This window comes from Pollachius pollachius, assembly GCF_949987615.1.
Source record: "Pollachius pollachius genome assembly, chromosome: 6".
Lineage (NCBI taxonomy): Eukaryota > Metazoa > Chordata > Actinopteri > Gadiformes > Gadidae > Pollachius > Pollachius pollachius.
In genome coordinates this window covers 17,837,133-17,858,410 of record NC_136939.1, presented here as the reverse complement: position 1 = coordinate 17,858,410, position 21,278 = coordinate 17,837,133, and the positions used below count along the sequence as shown (strand labels likewise).

At 41.8% G+C, this 21,278-nt stretch overlaps 1 protein-coding gene across 1 annotated transcript; it reads left to right on the top strand.

Annotated features, from left to right (window-relative positions):
- The first annotated feature begins 791 nt into the window (after positions 1 to 791).
- On the top strand, positions 792 to 12,394 carry LOC307076759 (serine protease FAM111A-like). The gene is made up of 3 exons (XM_079737865.1): positions 792 to 880; positions 9,460 to 9,536; positions 9,805 to 12,394. Exons 2-3 carry the CDS (start codon positions 9,483 to 9,485, stop codon positions 11,590 to 11,592), a joined length of 1,842 nt encoding a protein of 613 aa, XP_079593991.1. The 5' UTR covers positions 792 to 880; positions 9,460 to 9,482; the 3' UTR covers positions 11,593 to 12,394.
- The last annotated feature ends 8,884 nt before the right edge of the window (positions 12,395 to 21,278 follow it).

Genomic DNA, 21,278 nt, shown 5'->3' with positions numbered 1-21,278 from the left:
TGGACTAAATGAACATGGTCAATAATGAATGACTGATTTGAATCTGCAATTAAAAAATATACATGTATAAAATGGCACCAATGGTATTCTTAAGTTGTTTACTTGTGAAAAACGTCCCTACAATATTCACTATTTGCATATTGTTCACAAAACAGCTATCATAAATCCCAGCACGCATTAAGAGTACAGCTCTTCAGAGAGTAACGATGTATCCTTATATGTTGGTGCTTACTCAGCACCAACATATTTACTTCATGTATGACAAATGTGTGTAGTATTGAGTGGCCTTTCACAGAGTGGACTGGGCAGAAAGTGAATATCTTATTCATAATTATGTTGAATTAGTGTATAGTGTACACACACACACACACACACACACACACACACACATCTATGCGTCTACAATAGCGCAATACCAAATGGCACCACCTGATTGGCTGTGCTCTCTGCATGTGGGTGTATGAAACAGGACACCTATTTCTCTGAAGGGAAAACGAAAATATCAAAATGTGGTAAAAGACAATGTTAGAAGGCTTTCAGGCTTCAGGCTTTTCAATTAAACATTCACCTTGTCAATCTATAATCGATTAATCATACTTTAGCACTTACTGTGCCATTTCCCTTCTGCCAGCCAGATGTCAGAAAAGTTGGTCGTTTTATAGCCCCAGTGCGTCCATCTTTTTCCTAATGACGTAAAGCTTAGCGAATGGTTGAGCGGCAGTGCCGCCTCCCGCTACTTCAGATTTTCAACTTGATATTGCCCGCGAACGCAACCGTCTTCACTCAACTCGGTGGCCAAGCAGCAGTGAGGACGTCGTTCTTTATTCTCAGCAGCAGGAACTTCTTCAAGCTTTCGGACCGACTGGAGCGCTCTTTAAAGGTAAAGTATTTATTTGATAAATTATCGATCACTTTTTTCATCGTGCTGCAGAAGGATTCATTTTAATTTCGTTCGTAAAATCCAACAAGTATGCTACTAATATATACATGAGCAGGATCTTCACCCAAGCCCCGGAGCTACACCGCATCACACAAGGAAATAAGGAATTTTGGCATTGACTCAGAAGTCAAGATTGAAACGCTACATGGAGGAGAAAGGGATTTTTGCTGTATGTGGGACAGCTGTCAGTTCACTTAGGGTCCATGTCATTTCTCCTATGCTCCATTGTTCCGACCTCTCGGTCGTATGCGGACTCCGGAGGATTAGGTATAGGGCAAGGTATTGATTCTCTATACCTTTGTTATATCTACACAACTAAATGTGTAGATTGTTGTTTATCAATAAAGTGAAGATCAGACATAAGAAGGTCTATGCCTCAGCCTATTTCATGTAGATGCCACTATCAATAAACTGAAGTAGTCCATGCGTTCAAAGAAAAACATGGTATCGTTTGGTACATTTAGATTCTATATTTTCTTTACAAAGACTAGACCAGAGCCCTTTTAAAGAGATGGTCGCGCAATCTCCGTATTCCCGCCGTTTATCAATGGCGGATCTCTCCTATTTCCAACCGGAAGTTAGCAGCTCATAGCAACACACACACACTAGAGTTGGCTCGGTCTCGAACGAATCAGTTCGAATGAACGAATCTTTGAGACGAACGAATCGAACTGGTTCCTCTCTCTCGTTCGTCTCGTTCGTTCTCAGACTCGACTCCTCCCAGACCCACTAGTCGCTGACTCGCTGACAGTTCGTTCACTCACTGTGTGAGTGATGAGGAGGGACCGACTGAGAGACGTCACGACTCACGAGAGCCAGCCAATCGTCTGCTGTTCTAGGACTGAGTCTAGGACGCTCTCGTTGAATTTTAGTCAATGTGCGAAAGAAATCAACCGGTTTCTTGGGGAAAAAACAAATGGGCTTAGTGAGCGAGCTATCTATTATTCACATTGGCCATCTGTTGCGTGGAAGTATTTAAAGGATACATTGTTCATATTTATCATTTGAAATTCGTCCCAGCCTTTATATCAGACACTCTAGGGCAGCGGTTTTCAAAGTATGAGAGTGAGGCTCCCTCAGAGAACAAATTTCAGCTGAGCGCCCCCCCCCCCCCCCAAAAAAAAGTTCTAAATCCCTCTATTTTGAAAGATCTTTTAATTATTTTACACATTTTAAACATCTCTGATCATATTTTACACATTTTAAATATCTCTGATCATATTTTTTGAAACATTTTAAACATATTTTTGAATCGTTCTAATAATCTTTGTACGTTTTTAAACACATTTCTTAACACATTTTAACATCTTTATCTAAGCATGTTTTTGCTTAACTTTTTAAAATACATTTGAACAACATAATCTGTTAACATAAACAGCCAGTTAAGCATCCTTTTTAGCTCACCTCTACTTTAGTGGGAGCAATGAGTTTGTGTCTTTAGCTGTGTTCGAAATCATTCCCTATCACCGATATAGTGCACTATATAGGGTGCTCGCCATTTTGTAGTGGTGTTCGAATTCTCAGTGGTAAATTTCAATCATTTCAATATAGTGGACTTAAAACCCCCAAAATTTGAGTGAACATAGGATGTTCCCTACATGTTACTCCCGTATACCACAATGCAATGCGGTCGGTTTTTTTCCGGTGGAGAAGAAGAAGCTGAATAACCGCAAAAAAGTATACGAATAATAACGAAAAATTATACATTTAATGATGGAGTCTCCGGCTTTCGTTTAGAAATGTCAACAATTTATTTGCGATTTAACATAGAAAATGTTACAGTCAAAATAAATTAAAAAAAAAACTTGATCAAAGAAATGTAACATCCAACTGTAACATCAATTCAACCTCCAGCTTTCCTCGTGAGTGCCCGGTTTGTTTACATGATGTGGGCGCATCTGTCTGCATCACACAAATACCCGGTGCATTTACTGACGCAAATGACGTTTAGAAATGTTCAGCGTAGTGTCCGAATTGTCGTTTGTTCGTTCCCTATATAGTGCACTATATCATAAACACTATATAGGGAATAGTGAGTGAGTGAATAGGGAACGATTTCGAACACAGCTTTTGACTTTGCGTCTTCGCGTTTTTTTCTGTTACTTTTTCTGGTTTATTTTTTCTCACGTCGCGCCCCCCCTGAGGAACTCTGGCGCCCCCCAGGGGAGGCGCGCCTCACAGTTTGAATACCACTGCTCTAGGGTCTATAGCAGGGGTCGGCAATTACGTTTGGACGTGGGCCAATTTTTTTTCAGACAATGGCATCGCGGGCCATAGCTTTTTTTTTTGGGGGGGGGGGTCTACTATTTAAATTATTATTTATTTTATTATATTAAAATGAAATAAACATCATCTAACTTTTAAAACGCATTTAATTTAATTCCATTAAAACGTTTATTTGCTTATGTTCGCTGTTTTTATGCCGCCTGCTGCATCTCGTGTCGTCGCTCATGAAACAGACGATTGCCTAGCAACCTGCCGTATACAAATATTCTTTTAGATGACGTGTAAAAATGATTAGCTGAACATTGCTATGCTAGTTATCGATGCAAAATGTCGTTGTCGAAAGCCTTGAAAAGAAAAATTGATTCAGAATGCAGGACCTACAAAGAAGAATGGAAGCAGAGGTAGCGTTTATCCTGCCTGCATTTATTAATGCTAAGCCTACATGTCTCATTTGCAACGAGGCTGTTGCCGTTTGCAAAGAATATAACATCAGAAGACACCATGAGACAAAACATGGCCAGTTCAAAAACGCATATCCTCCTGGGACAGAGGTGCGAACGAATAAAATTAAAGCATTGGAGGCTGGATATGCACACAGCAACAAAATACTTGTCAGGTCATTCACCGAGCAGCAGAGGGTTACAAGTGCGTCCCTTAAAGCAGCATGGGTTCTTACCCGTCACAACAAACCATTTACGGACGCAGAGGTTTTTAAGGAAGTGATGGTGGCTGTTTAGGAGGAGCTGGCTACAGATAAGTCAATGGATGGAGTGATTGCCTCAGTGAAACAAATGCCGCTCTCAACGAGGTCAGCTTCCCGAGCCTATCTGACGATGTGCGCGGATCAATTATGAGTGGCCTGAGTCAGGCCAACTACTTTTCCGTTGCCATTGACGAGAGTACAGACAACACTGATATCAGTCAGATGTGCATATACGTGCGGTATTTTGATGGGAAGGAGTTCAGGGAGGAGTTGTTGGCTCTAATTCCATTAGAAGGGAACACCACTGGGGATGTTATGTTTGCCAAAGTGGAGGAATTGATTAAACAACATGCACTACCATTTGAGAAAATAAACCTCATCGTGACAGACGGTGCACCTGCCATGGTTGGTTGCCACAGAGGTCTGGTGGCCCGATTGAAGGAGATAGCACCACAAATGCACGCACTACATTGCCTAATTCACCAGAGTGTCCTGTGCGCCAGACTCAGTGGCGAGCTGAAGAGTGTCATGGATAAAGTGATGAGAGTCATTAATTTTGTCCGGGGTGCATCAAGCACACAGCACCGTCTTTTTCGCCAACTTGTTGCTGAGTCAGAGGCCTGCTACGAAGATCTGCTACTTCACAATGACGTGCGCTGGTTAAGTAAAGGAAAGGCACTGGAGCGCTTCTGTGCGCTCCTAGATCAAGTGAAAACCTTCCTGCGAATGAGCAAGATGCGTGCTTCAGACGATCACCTGGCCTTTCTAGAAGATGAAATGTCCATCTCAAACATCGCGTTTTTAACTGATATTTTTGGCCATCTTAACCAGCTGAACCTGCAACTACAAGGGAGAGGGAAAACCATTGTGGACCTGATCGAGAAGATGGATTCGTTTACAAGGAAGCTGGAGTTGTTCCAGTCTGATCTAGCAAGTGGAAGGCTCTTGCACTTTGCAACATTAAAATCACAGGGAGGGGGGCGAGTGACAGGAATTATGACTGAATTCCTTGACAAGCTACGGGACAACTTTCAGTCGCGGTTCCGAGACTACTGTGTCCCAAGGGAAATTGTTGGCTTTGTCCGCGACCCATTGTCCACGCGAAGCGAGGAATTCTCCTCACTGGCCAAAACAACCATGAGCTCGTTGGACGAGGCAACGCTTCAGTTGGAGCTCATCGATTTCCAGTCAAGCTCCCTCGTCCGTGATGCGTTTAGTGCGCATTCCGTGGAGGATTTCTGGATCGGATGCTCAGAAGAGTACATGGGTATCAAGAAACTTGCCCTTTATGTGCTGACGATGTTTCCATCTACCTACACGTGTGAGTCCAGCTTTTCGTCAATGAATGCAATCAAGACACACGAGAGGAACCGTCTGACCAATGCAAGCTTGGAGAACTGCTTGAGAATAAAAGTGACATCCCTGTCGCCCGACATCCACAAAATTGTGACCGAAGGGAGGAGCCACTTTTCCCATTAAGTGAGTAGCCTACTGGCCTTTTTAAATAGTAGGCCTAAAAAAAATGCCCAGTTATATTGTTTGATCTTATTTAAATTGCAAATTCCCTTTTTTCTGTCTTTATTCAGGAGCAGCGCAGATCCTTCTCCCACGCGGACAATGTGCATTCATCTTTCACTTTCTTTAAGTTTTATTTTAATTGGGCCATTTCACATTTGAGCAGACCTTGTTATGTTGTTAATTTAACGAAACGTAGACTATTTTTTACCTTGCCCACTGGAGGAGGGAGACGGGACACTTTTGGGTTTTTTTTGCACAAGATTACGCGCACTCGCGTGCCAATACCGTTCCGACCTGTGCGTCATGGATAACTGCACAGATGTTCCACCTGTTGTTTTGTCACTTTAGGCTATCATCTATACCTCAATAAATGTTTCAAAATTGATGGGATTGCTGTATACCTTTTTTTCTTTTTTTTTTTAAATATGGGGTTGAAAATAATTTTTTTAAAATTAATTATTATTATTATTATTTTTTTTACATCAAATTAACGTCATCTCGTGGGCCAGACAGAATAGATGGCGGGCCAAAATTGGCCCGCGGGCCCCTATTTGCCGACCACTGGTCTATAGTGTAGCGACCCTGGGACATTTATAGAGTTTGTGTGCTATGTGTTGCATTGTATTTCGTTGTCCGTTATGCCAGTTGTTCTATGTGCATGCATTGGAATGTTCTTCTTGTCAATCAGTGTGGGGGGCGAATCATCAGGTCAGCTGGGGGAGGGCCTTGGGAGAAAAGGAGGGTGGGGGCTTGCACGTTGAAGGGACCGGGTTGGGGGTTGCCCGGGTAACCGGTTGTTCATAGTGTGGATTTTTGCCGTTGGTTATGGGTTTCAGTGACCTGGTTTGTTACATTAAAGTTCCTTCAAGTACTTATGACCTGACATCGTTATTTCACCGGCGAGGTCATTGCAATAGCATATAACCGCGTTGTCTGATTACAGTTTAATTCATTTTTTACAACTACCAGCTCTCGTTGTGAAGACTAGTCACCACGCCATTCGTTTCAATGGGAATCGCGATGGTATACTTTCAACATTAAGTGTACATATTTATCATTTAAAATTCGTCCCAGCCTTTATACCACATACACTCTGGGGTATATAGCATATAACCACGCTGTCTGATTACAGTTTAATTCATTTTTTACAACCTACCAGGTCTCGTTGTGAAGACTAGTCACCGCGCCATTCGTTTCAATGGGAATCGCAACAGTCTATTTGTAATTATAAATTCGTACCAGCCTTTATACCACAGATACTATAGGGTCTATAGCATATAACCGCGTTTTCTGATTACAGTTTAATGCATTTTTCACAATTAACCATCTCTCGTTTTGAAGGCAGTGTTAATTTTGGCAGCTAGATTTAGTCTTGGGCTGCACAGGGTTCTGTTTATGAGAGGCTAAAACATCCGGGACCCCCACCATCATTGCTAAATCAAGTCTATTATCTTGCTGATATGTTAAACATGCAATAATCAACTACACCCCCATCCCGCTGCTTTTGGTTAAAGTTGTAATGTTGACGTTTGAGAATGAGAACGAGGGAGGCGCTGAGTCTGAGAACCGTGCATTCCATGATTCGATTCACTGCTACCGGAAACTCGACTGAACGAATGCACGAACGAGGGGCTGAGTCTGACTGACTAAAAGAACCGTGCATGACTCAATTCACCGCTACCAGAAACACGACTGAACAAACGAACGATTCGCGAATGACTCCTCTTGGCGAACTGAATCACGGAAACAAACCACTAAATCCAACCCTAACACACACACACATACACACACACACACACACACACAACTCCAGTTAAGTTTGATATCAACGTTTCTAGATATATCAATGGGTTTGTTGTGCTTTTGATGATCTTTTGGTGTTTTGAGGAAATATAATGGGGGGAGGCTGAAATAACCAAAATGATACATGTTCTTACACAACACTTATTTCAAACATGTGGAGGAATGAGCTTCATTCTTGTTCGGAATCCCCCCGCCCCCCAGTTATCCGTTATATCCATATGCACTTGTTTACAACCTATGGACATTATTTTATTTTCTGTAACATGCACAAATATATCCTGTATTTAATACGTGAACATGTTGTATGCGATATTCTGAACAACCCCCAAACATATCCTATATATTCCTGTGATAGGAGCGAGACGCTATGACATTAATGTACACAATGTAAGCACGTTGCTTACGATTTTAGAAGTTAAATGTAAAGGTTAATTTACACAAACCTAGGTGAGGATTTATCACCAATAGTGCACTTCAGTCATTCACTTATCTAAAGATAAATGATTTACCCGGCTTTTACTCCAAACCCTAGAGCACTCGTTGCCATAACAACTTTAGGTGTGGCAGCTGAGCTGCTGTAAATGGTTTTGTTTTTGGAGTAAAGTAGGTTGCGCTTGGTAGGAAATAGACAGACTTTCTAAGGTGCGCCGGACAGAACAGAGGGAATGACCCCCTCATGTGTGAGAGGTTTTTCTTCATGCTCAGTCAGTGCGTTTACATGGGACAGCTAGATCGGATTAAGCCTTATACTGATTTTGCTACTCGAGTGGACCGTGTCAATTATCCAAAAGTACATGTCCTTTAAGAGATCGGATAATGGCCGGAGCATGGCTGAGTCCGCTACCCTAGGTGGCGCTGTAGCCACAGGCGGCATTCGAGAAAGATGTTTTCAGTAGACAGCTGTCAGTTCACTTCGGGTCCATGCAATTTCTCCGACGCTACATTGTTCCTACCTCTCGGTCGTTTGCGGACTCCTCCAGCGGCGGAGCAGCGGGAGGAGTCCAGCCGGAGGAGTCCGCATACGACCGAGAGGTCGGAACAATGGAGCATCGGAGAAATGACATGGACCCGAAGTGAACTGACAGCTGTCCCACATACAGCAAAAATTCCTTTCTCCTCCATGTAGCGTTTCAATCTTGACTTCAGAGTCAATGCCAAAATTCCTTACCCCCAATTCTGTAGTATATAGTGCCGCACACTTATACTGTCATGTTGATGTGAGTGATGTGTAGGCGGAGTGATACGTTTTGTGTGATGCGGTGTAGCTCCGGGGCTTGGGTGCACTACATGTAATGCAGGCTACACGTGTTGTAATAAAGTAACGTTCTTGGAGTTAAAGACAAGCCCATGGATATCCGTCATGTATGTCGAGTCACCCGGTCATGAAGAACCATAACAAATTCCTTCTCCACCATGGCCGAGATAACCCCCACTACGAGTCTTTGTTGTGGAAATACCAGAGAGTCGGAGAACCCGACGCGGTTTTTAAGATTCATAATATCAGAGAATATCCCCATCAGTTCGGTCGCGGCGCAATGAATGAATAAAGGTTGTGTACACGTCAGAAGCATGACACCGGCTTCCTCCATCTTCTGCGTCACCTTTTTAAATAAATCGCCGTTTCTCGTTTTCCGACGGCGACAACCATAAACATATAAAGAAATAATTAAACATTTATATTTATAAAGAAATATAATTGTTTATATGTCTATGGCGACAACAAGACGACTACGTCTCCTTCTACTTCCGGCTCACGTCCCCCGGCCGCAAAATCTCGAGCATGCGCAGAACGCGAAATCCGACGCAGGTAGAAACCGGACTATCGAGTTATCTAGGTGTTCTTATCCGATCTCGCGTGTCCGTTCATGTACCGATTTAGGTCAGAAGTAGATCGGGTAAAGGGGTTTACATGCATTTTAAAAGTCTGGTTGAGGTCTTATTCGATCCTTTATCTGATAATGACTCTGCATGTAAACGCACTGACAGTGTGTTGCCAGTTTATGTTTTTGAGTGCAATGATCATGGCAAATTGCATATTTATGGGAGTAAGGAATAGAGAACAAGAACATTAATAGCCCTTGAATATTTAAAGATGGGATATGGGATCTAGTGTGTGAAATTTAATTACATGTACTCAAATAAGAATAACACGATCACAAAATAATGTATTTGTTGACAGTGTATAGTGCAAGTTTGCAGTTGTTATATATATTTATGATATCAACTACAACTACGTTTTTCAGTTAAATCTGTCTGTCTCTCATACCAGCGGACCGCAGCCTCCTGGAGATAATGGATTTAAAAAAGGAAATGGATGAAGAGCACTGTGGGGGACCGGAGGAAAAGGTACCGCATGAAATTTGATGAAGTCTATTTCTTAATGAGTCCATTATAATCATTAGCCTGCACTCAGCTTTTTTTTTTACTGTAAGCTAACTTAATAATATATTGTCCTAATTACAATTAATTTACATTGTTTTGCTGAAGAATAACTAATTTCAGATATCTATTGTTTTAATAACTCTCTGCATGCATGCTGTTATCTGTTATTGTTCTCTATTAGAATCTCTTAAATTTACCAGCATTTAGACGTTGTATTCTGTTTCTTCCGTAGCCCAAAGAGCTGCATGGACATCAATTTTCCTGGAAATTTGGAAAGGAAGATCCGTATAATGTTGTCTGCAAGAAGGCAGGCACTATCTACGAATCACTTCAGAACAGTGATACGTTTAAACAGAAGGCTACCGAAAACCAAGACAAAGAACTCGTTATTTTAACACATAAAAAAGCTATAAGTTCGTATTTTCCATGCCACAAAATGACTGAACATGATATTGAAACCCTGACAATTATGTACATCAGTGCAGGAACGAACCAGACATCCACCACAAGCAGTAAGGACAAAAAAGAAAATCATGGAGAATTGGTAATATTTGATATTAAAACAACTGGAGGTACTAACATTCTTACTAAGGTTATGAAAAATGTTGGGCTGAGAAAGATAGCGGATGAGGTTATTGTGTATGGATACAAAGGTCAAACAGTGAGAGATGCTCTGGAGGAAGATGGCCGTTTTAGTGACGAGGTATTACAAATCAATTATTTTCTGGAGGACACAAAGTATGGTAAACGCACGGAAATGTCCAGCCCTGTAGACTTTCTTGATGGTAAATGTTTTAAGATAACAAAACCAAAATTGCGGAAATCCCATGGTGCTGCGAAGCATGATGCACCAAAGGAGGAAACATCAAGTAAGACTGCAAGCTCCAAAACTCAAACACCACATCAGAATGTGCGCAATCAGTCAGCCCCAAACCCCAGCCATCAGGAATCCCCAAACACCAATCATCCGCCAAAACCAACCAAGAGTGATCAACTGAACCGTGAGGAAATATATAATCTCCTTCGGTCTCAGTTTCACGATCTTACTAAACTTTTGAAAAAACGTAGAGATGCTGAGAGTCGAGATGTCCAACAGCTTATCTCTCAAGAGTTTGTGAAAAGCGTAACTTTTTGCAAAAAGGCAAAAACGATGAGGAAGTTTCTAGAGCTTGGTGATTCTGTTTGCCAGGTGAGAACAAATGGTGACGACATAGGGAGTGGCTTTCTTCTATTTGGAAAGTACATCCTAACAAACGCCCACGTAGTCCTTGATGAAGAAAAAATAAACCTGAGGGAAAACATAACTGTTATTTTCGCCTATGAGGATCTATCAGTACACCAGTCATTGTCTGCAACGGTTGAGGCCTGGACCTTTCTTGTTGACAAGGACAACTACAAGGAGGATTGGGCCTTGCTGGAGGTCTGTGGTGATCTAAATACCTTACCAATAATTCCACAGCCTTTACTTAAGCACTTTGGATTTGTAAAGAGGGGTCAGATTTGCATCATCGGGCATCCAGAGGGGATGGTCAAAATGATAGACCCATGCTGCACAGTCACTAGAGAAGAATTTGAGAAAGAAAACCGGCCAAATTTATTCAATTTCATTTTTAGGGACATACATACCTATAAAACCAGTTTTTATCACGGCTCATCTGGTTCACCTGTCTTTGATATCAATTTCAAAGTTGTATCGATGCACAGTGGGGGGTTCAGTAACAAAAATGGAGAACATTCTATTGAGTATTCACATCCCCTGTCTGGCATAATTAAACATATCATTATTAAGATAGTGATGGAGAGAAAAGTGCATGTACTGTTGGCAATGATCACTTGTGGCATTCCCCCAGCGGTGTTGGATGGCATAGAGGAAATGGATGAATGTAACTCAAAATTTGTCTGGAGTCAAGATGAAATAATTAACCTCACAGAATCTTTCTGTGAAAAAGAACAAGAGCGACTAAATGACTTTTTTAGATCTTTCTCACAGAGAGATGAACCCATGGATACCACCAGCTAGGTTATGTTAGCTTTACTTTAGTAAACCTCTACTTTGTATTATGCATTTCCCTCATACTCAAGAAAATAGTCAAATACATTTGTAGCCGTTTACTCTTTGCCACTCCATCTAGGTGGCGTTACTGGGCTCAATCCACACAAGAACCAAGGCAGACGTTTAAATCAGTTTAGTGTAGTATGAGCAATATTATGTGCAGAGCAGGTGCTCCATGCTGCCATGTCAGAGATGTTCCCTGAGACTGGGGTGATGGCTGATGATGTAATCTTTCAACTAACTCTTAACTCTTCCACTTAATCTCTCAATCAGTCATCACTCTTCACTTAACCCTAACCTATGCATTGTATGTTTTTAAAGATTTTAAATGTTTTGTGACTTTATACCTTTGTAAGAGTGAATTTTAAAATTGTAATGTCAACTCACAATAAGGACTTATTATATATATTATTATGAGTATATTATAAGTTACTTGAATAGTTTATATTTAAATCACACTATAAATCTACTTTTTTATTTACTTTTATATCCATTGTAATGCTCTTTCTGCATTCCTATTTAAAGTTTTCACATTTATGCAATTTTTGTAATGCATGTTATTTTAGAGTGCAACGTTGAAACAGTGTTGTAATAAATGTAATGTAATAAATATGGGATTTTTACTTTTTTTAAATTTATTTTGAAGGTTAAACAATTTGATATAATCTCATAGTGCATATTGAAAAACTCTTCCTGTTCAGTACCAGTTTTGTTTATTGGAAAATGTATCATTTTGTAGAACAAGGACATTAAACGTCATACAAACATTCCCTCTGGCTTCCAGATGTGTGGTGGTGTGGATAAAAACCAACACAAAATACGAAAGGTCGAGAAGGACATTGTTTGAAAGATAAAGACTTTATTATCACTTAAAAGCACAGAAGTAATAACAAAACCTGAGTTGGTTTGCAAAGAACTGATCTTGAATCAGGCATCAGGTTATATCCCCAAATGGTGTGGCTTCCCTCCCACATGCACTGACCAATCACAACACTATGCATCGGGCCTAGAACTTTGACTCCTCCGTGTCCCCTTCCCCAGTTCCCCATTAACTAAACATGCACTCATCTTCCGAGTTCTCACTATATAACAGTGTAAATGTCTGTTTTACATCTTAAACTGTACAATAATAACATATTAAGGTCAGTAAAATACTCAGTGATTAAAATCAACTTCATATATATACTATATGCTTTATAATCAATCTTATTAAACTGATTTAAACATGTACATAACAAACCACATGTACTTATGAGATGAGCCATGTATAATCAAAGAAAACAAATCCCTATGCCACATGGGTTGACATAAAGATATGACATACACGAGCATGCTGACAATCTACTTAGACAATAAGCATGCATTCAAACAATTGACAACCACTGTATGTTTCTGTGGAATACATTCATAAAGACGGCATTGTTTGACTCTTAACTAGTTAACTTTATTCTTTAAGTCAGTGTAGAAGCAACGTGAGAGAGAGAGACTGCAGGGGGCTCCTTTCTTGTGGACGTCATGAAGCCGTCCCCGCCTCCTCCTCTCAGAATGAGCTGAGCCAGGTAGAGAGGTTTACAACTTTTACGGGGCCAATTTAACTAGGGTTCATCTCTGGGTGACGGCAAATGATGTAATTGAGTGACACGTGAATGTCCCTCCGGATGTAGGCCTTCATCTGGGCCAGATAAAGGCTCCTTTAACCATGTGGTAACAATATGAGTACAGTTCTCAGTGTTTAACTTTGATTGTGACAATAAGGTGAACCTTGACATATAAATGAATAGAGAAATAGAAAGTGTCACAGTCCGGGCCGGCTCTTCACTATCCTGAGCCGGGTTTTCCCTCCTGCTACCTGCCTTCACTGTTCCCAAGCCACGCCCACTCCATGGCCTTACTCCGCTCCTGGTTTTTGGCATGCTGTGCCACCAGCGCACCTGTGGCTGATTACCAACCAGTGGCTGAGTGATCACAATCAGCCAGAGGATAGCCTATTTAAGCCGCAGGCGGCTGGTCAACCACTGTGGATTTGTCTTCCTTCATGGAGCCACGGCAAGCTGAGCTGCTCCACGCCAAGCCTGTGCTTGGCCCAGGACCCCCCCTTGCATTTTTCCCTCCCGTTTTTTCGACTTCCTATTGGACATTTTTCCAGTCGTTGCAACCTTTAGTTTTCTGTTCCCCTGGACTTTAGTGCCCCAGTGCCTAGCCAAGCTCCTTAATTTCCCCCCACTGCTGCTGCTTTGCCCATGCTCGTTGGAGCCTGTTGCCTACGACCCTTGTTTAAAATGTTTTGTTCAAGTATATCGTGTCTGCATTGCGGTCCATTTTCTGCACCTTGGCCAGCGGCTGTGACAGAAAGAGGTCATTGAATATGGACAGATAACCTCTTCAGTGGTCACCGGCCCCCATAGGGCCAGCTCTGATCTAAACATGAGATAAGTAGCTCCTTTCAGAGGGCTATCAGGAGGTGGACCTCGGAATAGAGCCCTTAGTTGAATGCTTTTCTCCACACTAGTTTCAAACATGTAAGCAACATATTACTAATACTTCCTTTAAACTCATTAATACTCACTGATGGTGGAATTATCATTGACCCAGAACCATCTCAACTAGTTTGCATTGAAGGTGTACTGCTGGTGAAGCTCACAAGGTGATACCTTGGTCGAGATACCTTGGTCTGCTGGGCACATGGGATGACCTATTGTTTGACTCATATTAACATACTGACCCTAAACTGACGGGACCTCTATGTCGCCGTGGGTTTGGCCAAAGAACCCGAGATGTCGCGGTGGTACGTGACGTCATTCCACATCCTCACCCTTTAGACGTCAGAGGTATCTTAGAGCGAAGTGTCTGTTAGTGTAACATAAGGACATTTATTCCCTCAATAAAAGTTTGAAATAGCATGACGAGACTCATGTAAGGTTTAGGAAAACAACACGTTGACAAAGGTGCTTGCATGCCGGTGCAGCTGTCACACCAAAATTGTACCGGGGGCGAAAATTGTACCGCCTACGTAATCCGCGTTCGAAACATTACGTCATCGTTCGACGCGATTGTCCATTGCCAGGCAGGTTTCAAAAACATTCGTGCTCATGTTGCTAAAGACGAAATAACAATACAGATAACACTTGTTTTTACTTTATATTTGTATTGTATTGAATTTAGCTAGTAAACTGAGTGTTTAAAGTGTATCATAGTCTAGCTAGCTTGTGTTAATGTTCCCCGTTTTTCCCAAAAAGGGTCCTATGTTCCCCTGTAGCAATACATAAGGGGAGCATAGGACCCTTTTTCCCGCAATCTATCAATCTTTACGGTAGACTCTCAGCCAGTGTTTCCGCTACTAAAAATTGGTGCCGGTCATGTGACCTGGAAGGTTTCATTTTAACGCCCAGAAAATCAAGCCCGACCCGACCTGAGCCCGTGGACGTTCTGTCCGAGCCCGGCCCGGCCCCGACACATTCACTGTAATTATGAGCCCGAGCCCGATTTCAACCCGACATTTTTTTAATACATGTGTAACTTTGTAAACATTTGTTACTTAGGCCTACTCTGCTAAATATATATGTAAGGAATAATGTATAGAACGCCGGTCAATGTTGGGAAAATAAGCCCCGACAGGGCGAACAGGACACCTACGCGCAGCGGAGGTGTCTTGCTTCGCCCTGAAGGGGCTTATTTTCGATAATGACCTGCGACGTTCTATACATTATCCCGCTTATTACACGGCTACTTGCCAAAACGAAAAAATAACTTCACATGGTGTGTCTTTTTACAAATTATTCGTTACCAGCATTCGTAGTGTTGATAAGCAGAGAAATAGTCCGCCAAAGACGTTGACGTCGCTTAGCAACCGAAGACGCTGGGGTTGACAAGTTACCGGACTACTACACATGCAAGTGAACGGAGCGTTCCACGGCATTGAGAAGACCCGTGTAATAAAGGCCTATAATATTTCTGTTTATGGCATAGATTTCTCCTCAGATTAGGCCAATAAAGCAATGATTTAAAAACCCCACAAACGCTCGATCAAAGGCACGGCCCGACCCGGCTCGAGGATAGTGGTGGGAAATATCGGCCCGACCCGGCCCGCGGGTCAGGCCGGGTCGGGTCAATGAAAACCATCATTGTTTTACATGAATTGGCTAAACAAATGTTTAGTTAATCAAATTGTGCAGAGAGATTTATTTCCATTGGTCATTCTGACCGGAGACATTTAGAATTTCAGGTCCTCCTCATTTTTTTCCGGTCAATGACCGGTAATTACCGGACGACGGAAACTCTGCTCTCAGCATGGCCAGCAGGCCTACCGTCGCATGGACCACCGTAGGTTAATTTTTTGTCTTTTAAAATCTAGGATTACTCATGTTTGTATATTCACACCCCTAATCATATTGTCTTGCATCGAGGCTTAACTTTTTCCTTTTATTATCCTACCAGTTCTCCATTGTATTGTGCACCCTTGTGGAGAGTTTAAAACTAAATGTCATCACACATTCACCTCTAATAATGTTTCATTTAATTTGTTTAATTAGATCTGTTTCAGATATGAGTGCTGTACGAAATGTATAAATATCTGTTTCAGATATAAAGTGCTATACAAATAAAAATATATATAATAGGCTACATCAAGGCAGAACAAGAACCCAACTACCTTCATTAGAAAGAAACGACTAACAACCATGTATGTTAACCATGTATGATTGAAGGCAATTCACTTTTTCCTAAGAAACCTTCTCTTAGTAATTTATTGTAAACACCATGTTTAGTTGCAAAAATTTGGCCACTGCATTATCTGTTTATGGTGGTTTAATGAGATCAGATTCAACTTTGTGGACAAAAAATCACAAAGGTAAAATTTCATTTTTGGTTGTTAAAAGATAGGGGGAAGTTTCTTCTTAAGTTGTTATTTGCGAGTTTTAGTCCCAGAATGATATGTTTTAGATTGTCGGAATCAGTGGAGGCTCAGCTTTCATATAATATATAGTTTGTGCAGGTCGAATTTCGTGAAAAAGATCGCGATTGCAGGGCTCTCAAGTCTCACGCATTCGGCGTGAGACACACGCAATTCAACCCATGCACACGCTCACACACCACACTTCGTATTTCCCACGCAGAGAAATTACCAGGATAGCGCCCACCAATTTGGGCCGCTATTCAACAGCGGAACAGGTAGGAATCAAATGGGTTTCTCGTACGTAGGGTAACCAGACGTCCTCTTCCAGTAATGGTGGAGAAAGTAACAGACCGGGGAACATAGGACCCCATTTTTGAAAAAGGGTCCTACGTTCCCCGGTCACATACATATCGGGGAACATAGGACCCTTTTTGGGAAAAGCGGGGAACCTATTTTCCCGTCTCATACAAAGAGGGGAACATAGGACCCGGGGAACATAGACACGCTTCCCAGTTTACTCAAGTACTAACGGCTGCGGCCTGCTGCAATGCAATGGGAGGCGGGGCTTGACCGTCCAGCAGGTCAAGCCCCGCCCATGACACACGCTTGCCCCGCCCATGACACACGCGTCACATGCCAAGCTCTGCGTAGAAGTTCAGGGACAGTCGGGATTTCGGAAACTCAGGATGGAGGATATTGTGTTTTTGCAAGTATTAAATAGGTAGATTTCATCAAGGAGAAATGATGTCGGTGAGTGAAATTACGTTGCTACAATAAATGCATTAAATGAAAAACTTTATTCACATCTCTCGACTCGACTCGTGAACAATCACTATGTTTTCATTTGAAACGTCTGACATGCAGTGAAATGTCTCTAGTGGGATGTTTTGCACTAATTGCACAGGGTGTCCGCGCATCCTTAAAAAGTCTTAAATTTGTTACAAATGTCATATGCTGGTCTTAAATACTGTTGCTCAAGGTCTTAAATTTGTCGGGGCAGGACTATATTTTTTTATTTTTCTCGTGGGACTTTTCAGGAAGGACATGTAGAGAGGCTTCTTTCTTGCTAGCTGCATATATAAACGATTATCTGCGTGCTTGCTAGCTAGTCTGCGACAATGGGTAGGTGCAAATTCAAGGACAGTTGGCTGGAAGACGTCCGTTTCCGGAGTTGGCTCGCGTCTGTTGCCAACCCCCACCATCGCGTGTTTTAGGTCTTAAATTTCATTCAAGGTGGTATTAAAAAGGTCTTAAAAAGTCTTACATTTGACTTGCTGAAACCTTGCAGATACCCTGTTGCAATGATGTTAATTACAATATATTTGACTGGGTGAGGTGCACCATTTTCTGTATTTGTTCTTTCCCACTAAGCCTGTACAATAGGGGGCAAGCTATTCTGTAACTGTATGTTCATGATCAATAATACAGTTTCCTTTAAAGGAAACATTCATTGTGTGTTTTCTTCATATTGCATTGCAATAGCCTGTTTAAAGCGATCATATATGCAGCAAACAACTAATCAGCACTGATACTATATGCTAATAGATAAAGGAGTGACAATACCACAGTAAATGCTTTGAATTTTTCTTAAGATATAGCTGTGCAGTATTCTTAGGAAAAAAGGCATATGAGAGAAGGCTCATTACAACTAGAAGAGACATATGACTTTTATAGATATACTTTTAAAGACTTGAGACTTATAATAATATTAATGCTAATATGCCTTGTGTATCTTGAATCTAATGGTCACTTGGTCTTCTGTTTTTGTTCAGCATCCGACCCATTTCCGAGCCAGCGAGGAGCCAGTTTTTCCCTCAGGGGAATCATATAACTGTCTTTGTTGTTCCTTTAAGACAAGACAGCATCACAGTATGAAAAACCATATGAAAAACCATTTAGATGCAGCAGTCCGCCACGGAGGTATTGTCACTCTTTGTCACTCTTTGTGTGGTCTACAGAAGCACATACTGTACTTGTGTTAGGCTGTCAATAACTCTAATGTAATAAATATTTTGTTTTGCAGAATACCGTATCTGCAAATGCAGCTTTAAATGCAGAGACACTCACCATTTTCACTGCCTCACCTGTGAGACAACTATCATAAGAAGGAACCATTTCATTGCTCACTTGAAAGTCTGTTCTGTAAGATCTGTTCCCAAGAGCCAAAAAACATCCACCGTGAGCCCCGTAGCAGCCACTGTCACTGAGAGCCCAATAGCAGCCACTGTCACGGAGAGCCCAATAGCAGCCACTGTCACTGAGAGCCCAATAGCAGCCACTGTCACTGAGAGCCCTGTAGCACCCACTGTCACTGAGAGCCCAATAGCAGCCACTGTCACTGAGAGCCCCGTAGCAGCCACTGTCACTGAGAGCCCTGTAGCACCCACTGTCACGGAGAGCCCTGTAGCAGCCACTGTCACTGAGAGCCCCGTAGCAGCCACTGTCACTGAGAGCCCTGTAGCAGCCACTGTCACTGAGAGCCCCGTAGCAGCCACTGTCACTGAGAGCCCTGTAGCAGCCACTGTCACTGAGAGCCCCGTAGCAGCCACTGTTGCTCAGAGCCCAATAGCAGCCACTGTCAATGAGAGCCCTGTAGCAGCCCCAGCTCCCGCTGATCAGCCACAAATACATGTGCGTGGACAAAAGCAGTTTAAGATCAAGTGTGTGCACTGTGGCCTTCAACTCAACAGACGCAATTTGAGGGTGCAAATTAAGAGGAAACACCCTGGGAAAAAAGACATCACCGCTGAACGCCATTTAAGCTGTCAGTGTATTGACCCACAAAATGGTATTTTTGCTGTTAAAAAAACATTCACTGGTCCAAGCAATCCAATTCATGTAATTAAAAAAACATCTGGCACAAACCTACAAGTTAGGTGTGAATTGGACTTGTGCAAGGCCAATGCTGAGTTTGCTGAAAGAAGCAATTGTTTGGCATTTGAATGTGATCACCTGCGGTCACTCACATATTGCCCACCTGGTAGTGACACCATTGCACTTGAGGAAAACATTTTAAACCAAATGGTCCAGGAAAGGTGGTTTGGTGTGGCCAAAAAACAAACATGCCAGCAACTACAAACAGAAGCAAACAATAAGGGAGTGCCTCTGTCGTGTCTGGTTAATATTGGAGGACCATGCAGCAAAATCTTCGTTTCTGTATATGAGCCGCGCATTTCTTACTATAGTAGATTAGGACGTGTGATGGTGTCATATGACAGCAACAAAGTTGAATGGTGCTGCCCATGTGCAAAGCCAAGGCAGACATGCACCCATAAATGCATTGCCAAGTGGCATTTGTTTCAAATAACCCCAAACCTTTTTAAGAATATCCCTGATGTTGAAGCCAATGAATCAATCGAAAATGCTACCGAGGATGTGGAACAACTGACACAGGAACAAGCGCAGTATCCACCTGAGGATCCAGTGTTGACCAAAATGGTCAGATACATCTTGCGGAAGAAAATCCCTGCTGATCTGCCTCCCGATCTTCTAAAGTCAAAAAATGACTTTCCACAACATTTGATTCCAAATGAGAACAACTGCACAGAGTGCACAGGCCTGCCACAACTTGGAGAACCGCAACTTATCACCTCCCAAGCCAGAATTGTGACTGTGACTGAAATAATAGAAGGTTTTATTCTCCTCTTCCTTGTTTTTCATAAACCAATGCATATTTGACGGTTGTGGCTTACATAACCCTGTGTGATGTTAAAAGCAGCGCAAATAGGTGTATATTACAGTTTTGTGAAAAATGTACAAATTGGCTGAAACAGCCTGAAACATTTATAGTAATGAATTTTAATATTACATGTTGTCCACAGCATGCAGCAAACATGTATAATTCAAACTGATTGAAACTATGCTGACAGATTCACATTTTTTATGCTTGTGTGTTTTGTTTTTCTATCTAGGAATATCCACATACTGCAAGCATTGCTCTACCTGTGGTATGGTCTACCGCTACCAGGAGTGGAGGGATGGAGTGCATAACTTTGATGACCATACTATTCTGTCATTGCATGTTTGTGTATTCCTTCAAAACTCTCTCCAGGTAGAAAACATTTGTACAAAGTAAAATTATTTCAGAAGCCTTAACAAACTAATAAAAGACTGATTTGTTTTACATTTGAAATTACTTTTTATAGACCCACCAGTCCATTGGAAGCGCAGTAGATGTGCTGGAAAGGACCTGTGGAAAATCCTTCCCGTCCAAACAGAGGATTTTGAATGCATACCTCCATTATGAAGCCATGACAGATCACACATATACCTATTCATGTGTGTCATGTGGTTACCATCCTGTCACAGTTGTCATGGATCTTCATAAGAAAGGGGTTTTCAGTATGCCTGGTAAGCAAACACTTTACATCCTCGTCTTTATTTTTCATTCCCGACATTTAAATGAAGTTTGTACTCCTGTCTGTCATCTGAGGCTTGTTGTCATGCCATGGTTGTTGTTGGTGTTTGTTTTTTTGTTGTTGTTTTTTTTTTACATCAGAACAGATTGCCCCCTGGGGGCTAATAAAGTTGTTTAAACTTGAACTTCATGGACACTGTTTGCCTATAACTATTTATTACACTTGGAATTTGTTGTTCTGGTTTTTATTTCTAGTAAGCAGCATTGAGCAACCGCCCCCTGATTATGATGGAAAAGTAAATGTGGAGGAGTTCTGGGAGTCAGTGTCCCTGGAAATTGTCAGTCGTGGACTGGTGCCAAGTAAGTATGCTGTGAAGATTTTTCTGCTTATCCACTTCCTTTTTC

Coding starts and splice junctions, on each gene's coding strand:
- LOC307076759 (XM_079737865.1), top strand. CDS start 9,483: ATGGATTTAAAAAAGGAAATGGATGAAGAGCACTGTGGGGGACCGGAG. Junction 9,537..9,804: donor GTGGGGGACCGGAGGAAAAG/GTACCGCATGAA, acceptor TTTCTTCCGTAG/CCCAAAGAGCTGCATGGACA.